Source organism: Chironomus tepperi, mitochondrion (assembly GCF_022539635.2).
Source record: "Chironomus tepperi mitochondrion, complete genome".
In the NCBI taxonomy this organism is placed as follows: Eukaryota; Metazoa; Arthropoda; class Insecta; order Diptera; family Chironomidae; genus Chironomus; species Chironomus tepperi.
In genome coordinates this window covers 1-15,652 of record NC_016167.1, presented here as the reverse complement: position 1 = coordinate 15,652, position 15,652 = coordinate 1, and the positions used below count along the sequence as shown (strand labels likewise).

The following is a 15,652-nucleotide window of genomic DNA, read 5'->3' as shown; positions in this document are numbered from 1 at the left end:
TTTTTTATATAAAAAATAAAAAAAATGGTTTAAGATTTTTAATTTTAAATTAAATTATATAAATTCTTATATATATATGTATATAAATAAATATATATATATATAATAAAAAATCATATGAATAATATTTAACATTTATAATAAAAATTAAAATTCTAAGTACAATAAAGATTTAATATTTGAAAATATTTAGAAAAATAATAAAAATTTAATATAAATAATAAAATAAATAAACAATTATATAATATAAAATTTTGATTATATAATATATAATTAAATAATTTATATTAAAAAAAAAAAAAATAAAAATTTTATTTGCAAAAAATCAATTTTGGTTTATTTAAAAAAAGGGAAGGTTTGTTTTTTTTAAATGTTTTGTTTTAAATTTACTAATATTAATTATTTAAATTAAAATTTAATTAAATTAAAATTTACATTTAAAATAATTTAATGATATTAAATTTAAAAGTATTATTTTAAATAAATTTTGAGTTAAAAAAATAATTTTATTTATGTTAATAAATTTAATTTAATAAAATTTTACATATAAAATTTTTTGTAAATTAATAATTTTTTAAATAAAAATTAAAATAAAATTTATATATTTATTAATAGTAGTAATTAGTATTATTAATTTAATTAATGTTAAATTGTAGTTATTATTAAAAAATAATGATTAAATTTGTGCCAGCAGTCGCGGTTACACAAATATTATAATTAAATTTTTTTAATGAAAGTTAAAAGGAAATAAAATAAAAAAGAAAAATAAATTTTTAAGTGAAATTTAAATTTTATTTAAAATTTTTATATTTAAAAATTTTTGAAGCTTAGAAAATTTAATTTTTAAACTAGGATTAGATACCCTATTATTTGAATTGTTAATAATAAACATTTAGGTAGTAATAATTAATTTTTTAAAACTTAAAAAATTTGGCGGTATTTTATTCTGTTTAGAGGAACTTGTTCTGTAATTGATAATCCACGAATATTTTACTTCTTTTTGTTTTCAGTTTATATATCGTTGTCATAAGAATATTTTAATAGAAAAAATAATTTTCAGGAGTTTAAATTAAAAAAAATGTCAAATCAAGGTGTAGTTTATGAAGAAGTAGAAATGAGTTACAATAAAGTTTATTTATAATGAATAATTTTTTGAAAAAGAGGTTTGAAGGTGGATTTAAAAGTAAATTAATTTATAAAAATTAATTGATTAGAGTTTTAAAATATGCACATATCGCCCGTCGCTCTCGTTATTTAAATTTTAAATGAGATAAGTCGTAACATAGTAGATATACTGGAAAGTGTATCTAGAAATACAATTTAAAGCTTAAAAAGTAAAGCATTTTATTTACATTAAAAAGAAAGATGTGCAAATCATTTTAAATTGAAAAATAGAAACTTAATATAGAATTTTAGTTAATTATTTTTATTTTTTTTTAATAAAAATATTTTTTTTTGTTTAAGTAAATATAATTGAAACAATAAATTTAGATTTATAGTGTAAAGTATTGAAAAAGAAAGTTGAAATAAATTGAAAAATAATTTTTAAAAAAGAAAAATTAATTTTTTGTTCCTTGGGTATCAGGATTAATTAAATATTATGTTTCTAATAAGAAATATTTTATAATTTAAAAGATTTATAAATTTTTAATTTTTATTATGTAAAAAATATTAATTAAAAATTTATTGAAATGAGACGTTAATCGTTTTTAAAGTTATATAATTTTTAAAGAAATAAATTTAATTTAGAAAATATTCTTTATTATAAAAATAATTATAAATTTTTATAATTGAATATTTTTAATATTTTAAGGGTTGAGCTTTAAAATAAAATTTTAAAAATAAATAATATAAAAATAAAAAAGAAAGTAATCTTAAAAATAGATATTTTTAATTAATATGTTTTAATTAATTTTTTATTTTTTAATATTTATTATTTTATAAATTTTAATTTTTTATTTAAATAATTATTTTAATTTAAAAAATAATTTAATAATAATTAAATTAGTAATTTAACAATTGTTTAAAAAGTAATAAAAAAGTTATTTTAAAATTATGAACTAGGCAATATTATTTTTAACTGTTTAACAAAAACATTGTTTTTTATAAATTTTAAAAAATAAGGCCTGCACACTGAAAAATTTTAAAGAGCCGCGGTAATTTGACCGTGCAAAGGTAGCATAATCATTAGTTTTTTAATTGAAGACTGGAATGAAAGGTTTAATAAAAAATAAGCTTTATTATTTTAAAAATAAATGAATTTATTATTTTAGTAAAAAAACTAAAATGTAGATAAAAGACGATAAGACCCTATAAAGCTTTATAATAATAACTTATATAATTTTTTTAGAACATTATAAATTTTATTTGTTGGTTATTTAATTGGGGTGATTTAAAGATTTATTTAACTCTTTATAGAATTTTTTTAATAATAGTTAATATAGAGATCCTGAAATTTTGGATTTAAAAATTAAGTTACTTTAGGGATAACAGCGTAATTTTTTTGGAGAGTTCAAATCGATAAAAGAGTTTGCGACCTCGATGTTGGATTAAGATATAATTTTAGGTGTAGAAGTTTAAATTTTTAGTCTGTTCGACTATTTATTCTTACATGATCTGAGTTCAAACCGGTTTAAGCCAGGTTGGTTTCTATCTTTATTTAAATATTATATTTTAGTACGAAAGGACCAAATATAAAAATATTATTTTTGTAATATGAATAAAATTAATATAGTAAAAAATTTAATTATAAAATTTTTTAAAAACTATTTTGGCAGATAAGTGCAATAAATTTAGAATTTATGTATATAGGTTAAAATCTATAAATAGTATTGATTTTTAATTTAGATTTATTTATGCCTTTTGTTAGAAGTTTAATGTTAGTTATTTTTGTAATAGTAAGAGTAGCATTTTTAACTTTATTAGAACGTAAGGTTTTAGGATATGTTCAAATTCGAAAGGGCCCAAATAAAATTGGTTATTTTGGAATTTTACAGCCATTTTGTGATGCAATTAAGTTATTTACAAAGGAACAAATCTTGCCTTTTTTATCTAATAGAATTATTTATTATTTTTCTCCTGTTTTTTCTTTATTTTTATCTTTATTTATTTGATTATGTATTCCTTTTTTAGTTAAATTATATTCTTTTAATTTAGGTGTTTTATTTTTTTTTTGTTGTATAAGTTTTGGTGTTTATATGGTTATGCTTGCAGGGTGGTCATCAAATTCAGCTTATGCTTTATTAGGTTCTCTTCGATCAATTGCTCAAACAATTTTTTATGAAGTAGCTTTAGTATTAATACTTTTATCTGTATTATTTTTAATTGGGAGATTTAATTTGATTTATTTTGAACTTTTTCAAAAAAATTTGTGATTTTTAATTTTATTTTTTCCTATTGGTATAATATGAATAATTTCGAGTTTAGCTGAAACTAACCGTACCCCTTTTGATTTTGCTGAAGGTGAATCAGAGCTTGTATCAGGATTTAATGTTGAATATGGTGCCGGGGGTTTTGCCTTAATTTTCTTAGCCGAATATGCTAGTATTTTATTTATGAGTATGTTATTTTCTATATTATTTTTAGGGTCTCAGGTTTGTTCATTTTTTTTTTTCTTAAAATTAAATTGTATTGCTTTTTTATTTATTTGAGTTCGGGGGGCTTTACCTCGTTATCGATACGATAAATTAATAAATATAGCATGGAAAAGTTATTTACCTAGTGTATTATATTTCTTATTTTTATTTGTAGGTTTATTTATTTTTATTTTTTAATAATTAAAATTAGTATAAAGTTAATAGAAAATTTGAATTTCTATCTTATGTTTTCAAAACATATGCTTATTCAAGCTCATTAACTTAATTATTTATTTTTTATTAATATTTACTATTTGAATAAATTTTCTCATCAAATTGCAATTAGAGGATTAATAATAAAATACAAGAAATATGTAACAGTTAAAAATTGTCCTGTTAAAATGTAAGGGTCTTCAACTGGTCGGGCTCCAATTCATGTTAAAAGAATTACAGTAACTGTTATTGATCAAAATAGAATTTGATTAATAGGATAGAATTGCATACTTTGGAAAGTAAACTTATTAGTAAATGGTAAAATAAATAAGATAGCAATTGACATAACAAGGGCAATTACACCTCCTAATTTATTAGGAATAGATCGTAAAATTGCATAAGCAAATAGGAAATATCATTCTGGTTGAATGTGGGGTGGAGTGACTAAAGGATTTGCTGGGATAAAATTATCTGGGTCTCCTAATATATAAGGGGCAATTAAAGTTAAGAAAGTTAAAAATATTAGTATTATTACAAATCCAAAAATATCCTTGTAAGAAAAATATGGATGAAATGGGATTTTATCAGAATTTCTATTAATACCTAAGGGGTTATTTGATCCTGTTTGATGTAAAAATAGCAGGTGAATTATTGTAAATGCGGCAATAATAAAGGGAAATAAGAAATGAAATGAGTAAAATCGAGTTAGAGTTGCATTATCAACTGCAAAACCCCCTCATAATCATTGTACTAAATCAGTTCCTATATAAGGTACAGCAGAAAGAAGATTTGTAATTACTGTGGCTCCTCAAAAAGATATTTGACCTCAGGGTAATACATACCCTATAAAAGCTGTTCCTATAGTTAAGAAAAATAAAATTACTCCTACTGTTCAAGTGTATAAATACTTATAAGATCCATAATATATACCTCGTCCAATATGAAGATAAATACAAATAAAAAAAAATGATGCACCATTAGCATGAAGAGTTCGTAAAACTCAACCATAGTTTACATCACGACAAATGTGGTTAACTGAATTAAAAGCTATTGTTGTGTCAGCTGTATAATGTATAGATAAAAATAGTCCTGTGGCAATTTGTAAAATTAAACATAGTCCTAATAATGAACCGAAGTTTCATCATCTAGAAATGTTTGATGGTGCTGGTAGATCAACTAAAGCATTATTTATAATTTTAAATAAAGGGTGTGTTTTTCGAATAGGTTTATTCATTAGAGTTTAATTTTTTGGTCGAAGAGGACCTTCAAAAATATTTGTAATTTTTACAGTAGCAATTAGTGTTAAAAATAAATAATTAATTAATAAAATTGTAATAATATTTATTGGGAAATTATATAGTTTATTTAATGTTAAATTATTTTCTAGGAATAAATTTTTTATTTCAATTAGTCTTATATTATCTAAATTAAAAATTTTATTAAAAAATAATATTTTAAAATCAAAGAAAAAAACAAAAATAAAAAAAATAAAAAAAAATGCACAAAATGATGTTACAATTTTTAAATTAATAGAAAATTTAAATATTTCATTTGATGCAATTGAGGTTATATATATAAATAAAATTAACATTCCCCCTAGAAAAATTAAAAATAGAGAGTAAGAAAATCAAAAAGACTTAGTTAATAATCCTGTAAATAATGCAATTGAAATAGTTTGAATTATTAAAAGAATTCCTATTGATAGTGGATGATTTATTAAAGAAAAAGAAAAAGAAGAAACAATGAAAAAGAAAAATATTAAATTTTGTATAATTTCAGATCAGAAAATAGTTTATGAAAAATATTAATTTTGGGAATTAAAGAAGAGTTATTTTTATTCTTTTCTGATATTTAAAAAGAAAGATTTCTTATTTTTGGTTTACAAGACCAATGTTTTTGTTAAACTATTTAAATTTTAATGTTAACAACTTTAATTTATTTATTTTTATTTATTTTTTTTATAGGTGTATTTTCTTTTATTTTTTCTTATAAACATTTATTAAATATGTTATTAAGTTTAGAATTTATTGTGTTAAGATTATTTATTTTTTTATTTTTTTATTTAAATTTTTTTAATTTTGAACAATATTTTAGTATGTATTTTTTAGTGTTTTCTGTTTGTGAGGGGGTTTTAGGTCTTTCTATTTTAGTTTCTATAATTCGTTCTCACGGGAATGATTATTTTATAAATTTTTCTTTTTTACAATGTTAAAAATTTTTTTTTTCTTATTATTTATAACTCCTATTTGTTTTATGAAAAATATATTTTGAATGGTTCAAAATATAATTTTTTTTTGTTTTTTTTTATGTTTATTTATAAGTTTTAATTTGAGTTTATTTAATTCTGTAATAATTTTTGGGATAGATGTATTATCATTTGGTTTAATTTTGTTAAGATTTTGAATTTGTGCATTAATGATTATATCAAGAAGCGGTGTATATTTTTCTAAACTAAACTTTAATTATTTTTTGTTTAATGTTATTTTTTTATTATTTATATTACTTTTAACATTTAGTTGCATAAACTTATTTTTATTTTATGTATTTTTTGAAAGAAGTTTAATTCCTACTTTATTTTTAATTTTAGGATGGGGTTATCAACCTGAGCGATTACAGGCAGGACTATATCTGTTGTTTTATACATTATTTGCATCTTTGCCTTTATTAATAGCTTTATTTTATATTATAAATAATTTTTATTCTTTAAATTTTCTTTTTTTAAAGGAGTTTAATATTGATAATTTTTTATTATATTTATTTTTGGTTTTTGCTTTTTTAGTTAAGATACCAATATTTTTAGTTCATTTATGATTACCTAAGGCCCATGTAGAAGCCCCAGTTTCTGGTTCAATAATTTTAGCTGGAGTTTTATTAAAGTTAGGGGGATATGGTTTAATTCGAATTTTTTCTATTATTATTAATATTTCTATAAAATTAAATATTTTTTGAATTGTTCTTAGTTTAGTAGGGGGATTCTTAGTAAGTTTAATTTGTTTACGTCAAATTGATTTAAAATCATTAGTCGCTTATTCTTCGGTTGCTCACATAAGTTTAGTTATTGGGGGACTAATAGTATTATTAAGTTGAGGATGAGGATTTTCTTATTCTTTAATAATTGCCCATGGGTTATGTTCTTCTGGTCTTTTTTATTTAGTTAATCTTACATATGAACGATTAGGAAGTCGAAGTCTATTAATTAATAAGGGGATATTAAGTTTTATGCCAAGTGTAGCAATATGATGATTTTTACTTTGTTCAACTAATATAGCTGCCCCTCCTTCATTGAATTTAATAGGGGAAATTGGTTTAATTAATAGAGTTTTAGGGTGATCACAAATTTCAATATTTTTATTGATATTAGTATCTTTTTTTAGAGCTGCTTATACTCTTTATCTTTATTCATTTAGTCAACATGGAAAGTTTAATAATGGTAATTATAGTTTTTCTTTTGCGGTTAATCGTGAATACCTAGTTTTAATATTACATTGATTGCCTGTTAATTTATTATTTTTAAAAAGAGAATTAATAGTATTTTTTTTATAATTTTATTTAAATAGTTTAACAAAAATTTTGATTTGTGGTGTCAAAGATATAAAAAAAATTTTATTTTAAATCGTGGAATTTATTTCTATTTGTTTTATTTCTTTTATTTTTTTGTTTTCTTTAAGAATGTCATTGTTCTTTTTGGGTTTGAATTTTTTAGTTTACGATTTAGTTTACTTTTTTGAGTGAGAAATTTTTAGTATTAACAGAACAATAATAGTTATAGTATTAATTTTTGATTGAATTAGTCTTTTATTTATGTCTTTTGTTTTATTTATTGCTGCTTTAGTAATTTATTATAGAAAGGATTATATGAGAGGTGAACAATTTATTAATCGTTTTATTATTTTAGTGTTATTATTTGTTTTTTCAATAATAATAATAATTTTAAGTCCTAATTTAATTAGAATTTTATTAGGGTGAGATGGGTTAGGTTTAGTATCTTATTGTTTAGTTATTTATTATCAAAATGTAAAATCTTATAATGCTGGTATATTAACTGCTTTATCTAATCGGTTAGGAGACGTTGCTTTATTAATGTCTATTGCCTGAATATTAAATTATGGGAGTTGAAATTTTTTATTTTATATTGAATTTATAAAGGGAGATTTTCCTATAACAATTATTTGTTCAATAGCTATCTTAGCCGCAATAACAAAAAGTGCCCAAATTCCTTTTTCTTCTTGGTTACCTGCGGCGATAGCTGCTCCTACACCTGTTTCTGCTCTTGTCCATTCTTCAACATTAGTAACAGCTGGTGTTTATCTTTTAATTCGGTTTAGTAGTTTGTTTGCAGATACTAATTTAGGAAAGTTTTTATTATTAATTTCAGGTTTAACAATATTTATAGCCGGGTTAGGGGCAAATTTTGAATTTGATTTAAAAAAAATTATTGCTCTTTCTACTTTAAGTCAGTTAGGTTTAATAATGAGAATTTTGGCCATAGGTTTTTATAAGTTAGCTTTTTTTCATTTGCTTACTCACGCTTTATTTAAGGCTTTACTATTTATGTGTGCTGGGGCAATTATTCATAATATGAAAAATTCTCAAGATATCCGGGATATAGGAAGTTTAACTATTTCTATACCTTTAACTATTTCTTGTTTAAATGTAGCTAATTTGGCTCTATGTGGATTTCCTTTTTTAGCTGGGTTTTATTCAAAGGATATAATTTTAGAAATAGTTTTAATTTCTGAATTAAATTTATTTTCTGTCTTTCTTTTTTTCTTTTCAACTGGATTAACTGTTAGTTATTCTTTTCGTTTATTTTATTATTCATTTATTATAACAATAAATCAAAGCTCAATAAATATTTTAAATGATAAAAGTTTTGTAATATTTAAAAGTATGTTTGGTTTATTAGTATTTGCGATTTCCGGGGGTTCAATGTTAAATTGAATAATTTTTCCCTATGCTCCAATAATTTGTTTACCCCTTTCTTTAAAGCTTTTAACTTTGACTGTTTGTATTATTGGGGGCTTATTTGGTTATTTAGTTTCTAATGTAAATTTTTTTTCTTTTAATAAGTCTTTAAATTATTATTTGTTTAGATTTTTTTCTAGATCAATATGATTTATACCCCCTCTATCTACTATTGGGGTTACATACTACCCACTATCAATAAGTTTTAAGCTTTTTAAGAATTTAGATCAAGGATGATTAGAGTTTTTTGGGATCCAGCAAATGTTTAAAATTTTTATAAAGGTTTCTTCTATTGTTCAATTTGTTCAGTTTAATAATTTAAAGATTCATTTAACATTGTTTGTATTTTGAGTGATTTTTTTAATATTATTAGTAATTATAATTTAAAAAAGTATAAAAAAATTTAAGTAGCTTATATTTAGAGCATAGTTTTGAAGCAGCTAGGGAAATTATTGTAATTCTTAAATATCATTAAAATTTAATAAGTATTGTTGAATTTTATAAAAGAACTTAAATCTTTGTTTTTATAATGAAAATATAATGTTTTTGTTAAACTATATAAAATTTTTATAAGAAATATAAATGGAATTAAACCATTAAAGAATAAAGTTAGCAGCTTTCTCTTGAACCTCATATTTCTTTAATTGGAATTAAAAATATTCAATTTTATCATTAACAGTGATATACCTCTTTTTGGTTTCAATTAATTGTAAAATAAGGGTATATTTTTATACCAATGATTAGGTCGAAACTAATTGCAAATTTTGCTTCTTATTTTATATAAATTTTTAAGGAAGATTGAAAATTTCAATACTTTTTGAATGCAAATCAAATGTTATAGTTAACTACTACCTTATTAAAAAGTTCAGTTAAGAGATCCTTGGTTTCATTCATGGAATAAGCCAATAATTAAAATGAAAATAAAAATAAAATTTGTGTATGTTCAAATTAGTAAATTAGAAGATTTTAGGGTTAAAATTATGGGAAGGATTAAAGCAATTTCTACATCAAAAATTAAAAAAATAATTGCAATTAAAAAAAATCGAATTGAGAATGGAAGTCGAGAAGAATTTATTGGATTAAATCCACATTCAAACGGTGAAAGTTTTTCACGATCTGAAATTTTCTTTTTTCCTAGAATAGTTGAAAGAGCTATTACAATAAAAGCAATGATAAAAATAATTCAGGCTATAATTAATAAATTTAAAATTATTTATATTAAAATTTTTTAAACCTCATGATTGGAAGTCATGTATACTTATTATACTATATAAATTTATTTTAAAAAGGCATTATCCACCTCATCAATAAATAGAAATATACAAGAACAGTCAAACAACGTCAACAAAATGTCAGTATCATGCTGCAGCTTCAAAACCAAAGTGGTGGTTTTTAGAAAAATGGTTTTGGAGATGTCGAACTAAACAAACTGCTAAAAATGTTGTTCCAATTAATACATGTAAACCATGGAAACCTGTTGCTATGAAAAATGTTGATCCGTATACAGCGTCAGCAATAGTAAAAGGAGCTTCAATATATTCGTAAGCTTGAAGAGCTGAAAAGTATACTCCTAATAGAATGGTAAAGAATAATCCTTGAGTTGTTTGAGAATGATTTCCTTCCATTAAACTATGATGTGCTCATGTAACAGTAACTCCAGATGAAAGAAGAATAGCTGTATTTAATAGAGGAACTTGAAATGGATTAAAGGCGTAAATTCCTATTGGAGGTCAGATTTTTCCTAATTCAATTGTAGGAGAAAGACTACTGTGAAAGAAAGCTCAAAAAAAGCTTACAAAGAAGAATACTTCTGAAATAATAAATAAAATTATTCCTCATCGTAATCCTAATGTAACGGGGTAAGTGTGAAGTCCTTGAAAAGTTCCTTCTCGAGAAATATCTCGTCATCATTGAATTATTGTCAATAATGTAATTAATACTCCTAGAAAAAATAAACTTATGTCATATTGGTGGAATCACTTAGTTAGGCCAGCTGTTAATGTTATAGCTCCAATTGAACCTGTTAAAGGTCACGGGCTATAATTAACTAAATGAAATGGGTGATTTGCGTGTGCTATCATTAAAATATTTTAATTATTTTTTTTGGTGAAATTAAATAACTTCACTTGAATAAAGTGTACTTAAAATTGTAAATACATAAGATTGAATTACTGCAACTGCTGTTTCTAGAGTTAATAGAAGTAATTGAGCAATAATTAAAAGAGAAACCATAAATATAGAAAGTGAATTTCCAGTATTTCCTAAAAGGGTTAAGAGAAGATGACCAGCAATTATGTTTGCAGAAAGCCGGACAGCCAGTGTTCCAGGTCGAATAATGTTACTAATTGTTTCAATTAAAACCATAAAAGGTATTAATACTGGAGGAGTTCCTTGAGGGACAAGATGTGCAAACATATGCTTTGTATTGTTAATTCACCCAAAAAACATAAAACTTAACCATAGTGGAAGAGCAAGAGATAGAGTTAGTGTTATGTGACTTGTACTAGTAAAAATATATGGGAATAATCCTAAGAAATTATTAAATAAAATGAATGTAAAAAGAGAAATAAATATAAAAGTTGTTCCACTATAACTATGAATACCTAATAATGTTTTAAATTCCTTGTGTAAAGTAATAAAAATTTTATTTCAGAAAACATTTAAACGAGAAGGTAAAAATCAAAATATTATTGGGAAAAATAAAATACCTAAAAAAGAACTTAGTCAGTTTAAAGATAAATTAAAAATATTTGTTGAAGGATCAAAAATAGAAAATAAATTTATTATCATTTTCAAGTTAAAAATGTATTATTATTTTTATTATCGTTGTCTGTTTTATTTTCAATATTAGAATTTTTAAAAATTGGGCTAAAATTGAAATAATTTAAAACATTAAAAAATAAAAATAGTAATGTAAATATTAAAAATAAAATTGTTCATAATATTGGTGATATTTGAGGGATCAAAAAATATCTACAAAATTAGATAATTTTAGTTTGACATACTAATGTTATTGGGTTTAACTAATTTTTTATTGGTCATTAGAAGTAATTACTAATTTACTATATTTTGGTTTAAGAGACCATTACTTGCTTTTCAGTCATCTAATGAAGATAATTATGTTTAAATTATATTAGAAATTCATTTAATAAAGTGATTCGTTGGAATACTTTCAATTACAATTGGTATAAAACTATGATTAGCCCCACAAATTTCTGAACATTGACCAAAAAATAATCCTGGTCGATTAATAAAAAAATTAGTTTGATTTAATCGTCCGGGAGAAGCATCGATCTTAACTCCTAATGAAGGAATAGCTCATGAGTGAAGTACATCTGTTGCTGAAACTAAAATTCGAATTTGATTATTAATAGGAAGAATAACACGATTATCAACATCTAATAGTCGAAAAGTATCTAATGACATTTCATTTTGAGGGATTATGTATGAGTCGAATTCAATTCCTGAAAAATCTGAATATTCATAGCTTCAATATCATTGGTGTCCAATAGTTTTTAAAGAAATTGAAGGGTTATTAACTTCATCAAGAAGGTATAAAATTCGTAAAGAAGGGAAGGCAATGAATAAAAGAATAAAAGCGGGTAAGATTGTTCAAATTACTTCAATAGTTTGACCGTGAAGTAAATATCGATTATTTAGCTTATTAAAAAATAAGGTTCCTATTAAATAACCTACAGACAATGTTACTAAAATAATGATTAATAAAGCATGATCGTGAAAAAAATTTAATTGTTCTATAATTGGTGAGTTACTATCTTGTAAACCTAAATTAGCTCATGTTGACATTTTATTCTAACAAAAGTTATAAACTTTATATATGAAGCTTAAATTCATTGCACTATTCTGCCATATTAGAATTTTAAATTAGGAAATACTAATTTGTTAGTAGAGGTAATTCATTGTATGAATGTTCCATAGGGGGAAGATTTTGGTATCATTCAATAGAAGAACAGAATTGTATTGGATAAATTTGGTTTCGGTGTGTTACAAAACTTTCTCAAATAATAAATACGAAAAATAATGTACCAATTATTGAAATTGTTGATCCAATTGTAGAAATAATATTTCAAGCAGTATAAGCATCTGGGTAGTCAGAATATCGCCGAGGCATACCAGAAAGTCCTAAAAAATGTTGTGGGAAAAATGTTAAATTTACTCCAAAGAATATAATAGCAAATTGTGACTTTAATCAGTTTTCGTTTAATGTCAATCCAGTAAAAAGTGGGTATCAGTGAACAAATCCTGCTATAATAGCAAATACAGCTCCTATAGAAAGCACATAGTGGAAGTGGGCAACAACATAATAAGTATCATGAAGAATAACATCAATAGAAGAATTAGCTAAAATTACTCCTGTAATTCCTCCTACTGTGAATAAGAAAACAAACCCTAGAGCTCATAAAATTGAAGGAGAATAGTTAATTTGTGTTCCATGAAGAGTTGCTATTCAACTGAAAATCTTAATTCCTGTTGGAACAGCAATAATTATTGTAGCAGAAGTAAAGTAAGCTCGAGTATCAACATCTATACCTACTGTAAACATATGATGAGCTCATACAATAAACCCTAATAACCCAATAGCTAGTATAGCATAGATTATTCCTAAAGTTCCGAATGTTTCCTTTTTACCACTTTCTTGACTAATAATGTGAGAAATTATTCCAAATCCAGGTAAAATTAAAATATAAACTTCAGGATGCCCAAAGAATCAGAATAGATGTTGGTAAAGAATAGGATCACCCCCACCAGCTGGGTCAAAGAATGATGTATTTAAATTCCGATCTGTTAAAAGTATTGTAATTGCTCCAGCTAATACTGGTAAAGATAAAAGAAGAAGAACAGTTGTAATTACAACTGATCATACAAATAAAGGTATTCGATCAAGAGTAATACCATTAGCTCGTATATTAATTACTGTAGTAATAAAATTTACTGAACCAAGAATAGAAGATACTCCTGCTAAATGAAGAGAAAAAATAGCTAAGTCTACTGAAGCCCCACTATGAGCAATAGCTGCAGAAAGAGGGGGGTAAACTGTTCATCCAGTTCCTGCTCCATTTTCTACGAAAGAACTAGAAAGTAAAAGAGTAAGAGAAGGGGGAAGAAGTCAAAAACTTATATTATTTATTCGGGGAAAGGCCATGTCTGGAGCCCCTAATATTAGGGGAACAAGTCAATTACCAAAACCACCAATTAGAATAGGTATTACCATGAAAAAAATTATAATAAATGCATGTGCTGTAACTACTACATTATAAATTTGGTCATCACCAATGAAAGTACCAGGTCGTCCTAATTCAGCTCGAATAAGCATTCTTAGAGATGTTCCCACTATTCCAGATCAAGCCCCGAAAATAATGTATAAAGTTCCAATATCTTTATGATTTGTAGAAAATAATCATTGTTGCAATTTTTTAGGATTAAATGGCTGATAAAAGTAATAGATTGTAAATCTATATATAAGGATAAATTCCTTTTTAATCAATTTAACTTTATAGTCAATATATGATATTAGACTGCAATTCTAAAGGAATAAAATATAGTTTTATTAAAGTTTTAAAACTTAAAAGATAGATCTTTTATTTATAACTTTGAAGGCTATTAGTTTTTTTAACTTAAAGTTTTAAATGAAAATAAAGAATAAATTAATAAATAAAAGACCAAAAATAGAAATAAATAAAAGAAAAGAAAAAATTATTTTTTTTTTATTGTTAAAGTAATATGTAAAATTTCAGTTTATTTCATTATGATTTAATAAAAATGCGGAATAAGAAATTCGAAGATAAAAATAGAGTGTAATTAATGTAAAATTAATTATAACAATTAAAAGGAAAAACATATTTAAACTTATTAGTATATCAATAATTAGTCATTTAGGAAAAAATCCTAAAAATGGGGGCAAACCCCCTAATGACAAAAGAGGGATAAAAATAATTGTTTTTATTAAAAATTTGAAGTTAAATGAAGAAAAGATTTGATTTAAATTAAAAATTTTTAAACTATTAAAAAGAAAAATAATTGAAATTGAAAGAAAACAGTAAAAGATAAAATAAACTTTTCAAATATTTTGATTATTTAAAATTCCTGCTACTATTCAACCTAGGTGATTAATTGAGGAAAATGCCATTAATTTTCGTAAAGAGGTTTGGTTTAAACCACCAAATGATCCAAAAATTACTGATATTATAATTGCAAAATAAAAAAAATAATTATTTAAACAAAATGAAAGAAGGATAATAGGGGCTACCTTTTGTCAAGTTATTAAAATAATATTATTGATTCAGTTTAGTCCTTCTATTACAATAGGAAACCAAAAATGAAAGGGGGCTATTCCTGTTTTTATTATTAAAGCTGAAGCTAAAATTATATTAATTTTTGAATTAAAATTTAATATTATCTTTCATTCAATAAAAAAAGAAAATAAAATTACAGAAAATAATAAAACACTTGAAGCTAATGCTTGTGTAAGAAAATATTTTAACGAGGCTTCTGAGGAAAATAAGTTATTTAACTTTATTGTCAAAGGGATAAAAGACAATAAATTAATTTCTAAACCTATTCATACTCTAAACCAAGAAGATGAACAAATTCTAATTATTGTTCCTAAAAATAGTGTAGATAAAAATAATATTTTGTATGAATTTTTTAAAATTAAAAAGAAAAGGATTATAACCTTTATATATAGGGTATGAACCTAGAAGCTTAGTTAGCTTATCTTTTTTAAAAAAATTAATTATTTATATTTTGGTGTATGAAGCATGAAAGATTTTGATTCTTTTGGAGATAGTTTAATTCTATTAAATATAATTTTAATGAATGTAATTATTAAAATTACATGTTTTACCCTATCAAGGTAATCCTTTTTCAGGCAATTCATT

The 15,652-nt window shown here is 23.1% G+C and overlaps 13 protein-coding genes across 13 annotated transcripts, besides 27 other annotated features; 4 read left to right on the top strand and 9 right to left on the bottom strand. All coding sequences in view use genetic code 5, as the record gives it.

Annotated features, from left to right (window-relative positions):
• Positions 1 to 500: a sequence feature (A+T rich region).
• Positions 501 to 1,316, top strand: an rRNA (s-rRNA).
• Positions 1,317 to 1,388, top strand: a tRNA (tRNA-Val).
• Positions 1,389 to 2,764, top strand: an rRNA (l-rRNA).
• Positions 2,765 to 2,831, top strand: a tRNA (tRNA-Leu).
• A 3-nt stretch (positions 2,832 to 2,834) lies between these two features.
• ND1 (NADH dehydrogenase subunit 1) lies at positions 2,835 to 3,773 on the top strand. The gene has a single exon. It carries the CDS (start codon positions 2,835 to 2,837, stop codon positions 3,771 to 3,773), a length of 939 nt encoding a protein of 312 aa, YP_004934817.1.
• Positions 3,773 to 3,789: an attenuator.
• Position 3,790: 1 nt separating this feature from the next.
• Positions 3,791 to 3,858, bottom strand: a tRNA (tRNA-Ser).
• Positions 3,859 to 3,885: 27 nt separating this feature from the next.
• Positions 3,886 to 5,022, bottom strand: CYTB (cytochrome b). The gene has a single exon. It carries the CDS (start codon positions 5,020 to 5,022, stop codon positions 3,886 to 3,888), a length of 1,137 nt encoding a protein of 378 aa, YP_004934816.1.
• A 6-nt stretch (positions 5,023 to 5,028) lies between these two features.
• ND6 (NADH dehydrogenase subunit 6) lies at positions 5,029 to 5,562 on the bottom strand. The gene has a single exon. The coding sequence runs from the start codon at positions 5,560 to 5,562 to the stop codon at positions 5,029 to 5,031; it is 534 nt and encodes a 177-aa protein (YP_004934815.1).
• Positions 5,563 to 5,569: 7 nt separating this feature from the next.
• Positions 5,570 to 5,636, top strand: a tRNA (tRNA-Pro).
• Positions 5,637 to 5,702, bottom strand: a tRNA (tRNA-Thr).
• Positions 5,703 to 5,706: 4 nt separating this feature from the next.
• ND4L (NADH dehydrogenase subunit 4L) lies at positions 5,707 to 6,000 on the top strand. Its single transcript has one exon. It carries the CDS (start codon positions 5,707 to 5,709, stop codon positions 5,998 to 6,000), a length of 294 nt encoding a protein of 97 aa, YP_004934814.1.
• On the top strand, positions 5,994 to 7,331 carry ND4 (NADH dehydrogenase subunit 4). Its single transcript has one exon. The coding sequence runs from the start codon at positions 5,994 to 5,996 to the stop codon at positions 7,329 to 7,331; it is 1,338 nt and encodes a 445-aa protein (YP_004934813.1).
• Positions 7,332 to 7,335: 4 nt separating this feature from the next.
• Positions 7,336 to 7,403, top strand: a tRNA (tRNA-His).
• Positions 7,404 to 9,140, top strand: ND5 (NADH dehydrogenase subunit 5). The gene has a single exon. The coding sequence runs from the start codon at positions 7,404 to 7,406 to the stop codon at positions 9,138 to 9,140; it is 1,737 nt and encodes a 578-aa protein (YP_004934812.1).
• Positions 9,141 to 9,154: 14 nt separating this feature from the next.
• Positions 9,155 to 9,221, top strand: a tRNA (tRNA-Phe).
• Positions 9,222 to 9,223: 2 nt separating this feature from the next.
• Positions 9,224 to 9,242: an attenuator.
• Positions 9,243 to 9,248: 6 nt separating this feature from the next.
• Positions 9,249 to 9,317, bottom strand: a tRNA (tRNA-Glu).
• An 8-nt stretch (positions 9,318 to 9,325) lies between these two features.
• Positions 9,326 to 9,392, bottom strand: a tRNA (tRNA-Ser).
• Positions 9,393 to 9,460, bottom strand: a tRNA (tRNA-Asn).
• Positions 9,461 to 9,464: 4 nt separating this feature from the next.
• Positions 9,465 to 9,530, bottom strand: a tRNA (tRNA-Arg).
• A 12-nt stretch (positions 9,531 to 9,542) lies between these two features.
• Positions 9,543 to 9,607, bottom strand: a tRNA (tRNA-Ala).
• Positions 9,608 to 9,609: 2 nt separating this feature from the next.
• On the bottom strand, positions 9,610 to 9,963 carry ND3 (NADH dehydrogenase subunit 3). The gene has a single exon. It carries the CDS (start codon positions 9,961 to 9,963, stop codon positions 9,610 to 9,612), a length of 354 nt encoding a protein of 117 aa, YP_004934811.1.
• Positions 9,964 to 10,029, bottom strand: a tRNA (tRNA-Gly).
• Positions 10,030 to 10,045: 16 nt separating this feature from the next.
• COX3 (cytochrome c oxidase subunit III) lies at positions 10,046 to 10,834 on the bottom strand. The gene has a single exon. It carries the CDS (start codon positions 10,832 to 10,834, stop codon positions 10,046 to 10,048), a length of 789 nt encoding a protein of 262 aa, YP_004934810.1.
• A 31-nt stretch (positions 10,835 to 10,865) lies between these two features.
• Positions 10,866 to 11,543, bottom strand: ATP6 (ATP synthase F0 subunit 6). The gene has a single exon. It carries the CDS (start codon positions 11,541 to 11,543, stop codon positions 10,866 to 10,868), a length of 678 nt encoding a protein of 225 aa, YP_004934809.1.
• ATP8 (ATP synthase F0 subunit 8) lies at positions 11,537 to 11,716 on the bottom strand. Its single transcript has one exon. It carries the CDS (start codon positions 11,714 to 11,716, stop codon positions 11,537 to 11,539), a length of 180 nt encoding a protein of 59 aa, YP_004934808.1.
• Positions 11,717 to 11,786, bottom strand: a tRNA (tRNA-Asp).
• A 5-nt stretch (positions 11,787 to 11,791) lies between these two features.
• Positions 11,792 to 11,863, bottom strand: a tRNA (tRNA-Lys).
• A 13-nt stretch (positions 11,864 to 11,876) lies between these two features.
• COX2 (cytochrome c oxidase subunit II) lies at positions 11,877 to 12,560 on the bottom strand. The gene has a single exon. The coding sequence runs from the start codon at positions 12,558 to 12,560 to the stop codon at positions 11,877 to 11,879; it is 684 nt and encodes a 227-aa protein (YP_004934807.1).
• A 4-nt stretch (positions 12,561 to 12,564) lies between these two features.
• Positions 12,565 to 12,630, bottom strand: a tRNA (tRNA-Leu).
• Positions 12,631 to 12,648: 18 nt separating this feature from the next.
• COX1 (cytochrome c oxidase subunit I) lies at positions 12,649 to 14,184 on the bottom strand. Its single transcript has one exon. The coding sequence runs from the start codon at positions 14,182 to 14,184 to the stop codon at positions 12,649 to 12,651; it is 1,536 nt and encodes a 511-aa protein (YP_004934806.1).
• An 8-nt stretch (positions 14,185 to 14,192) lies between these two features.
• Positions 14,193 to 14,258, top strand: a tRNA (tRNA-Tyr).
• A 4-nt stretch (positions 14,259 to 14,262) lies between these two features.
• Positions 14,263 to 14,331, top strand: a tRNA (tRNA-Cys).
• Positions 14,332 to 14,399, bottom strand: a tRNA (tRNA-Trp).
• On the bottom strand, positions 14,398 to 15,426 carry ND2 (NADH dehydrogenase subunit 2). The gene has a single exon. The coding sequence runs from the start codon at positions 15,424 to 15,426 to the stop codon at positions 14,398 to 14,400; it is 1,029 nt and encodes a 342-aa protein (YP_004934805.1).
• Positions 15,427 to 15,495, bottom strand: a tRNA (tRNA-Met).
• A 17-nt stretch (positions 15,496 to 15,512) lies between these two features.
• Positions 15,513 to 15,581, top strand: a tRNA (tRNA-Gln).
• Positions 15,582 to 15,584: 3 nt separating this feature from the next.
• Positions 15,585 to 15,652, bottom strand: a tRNA (tRNA-Ile).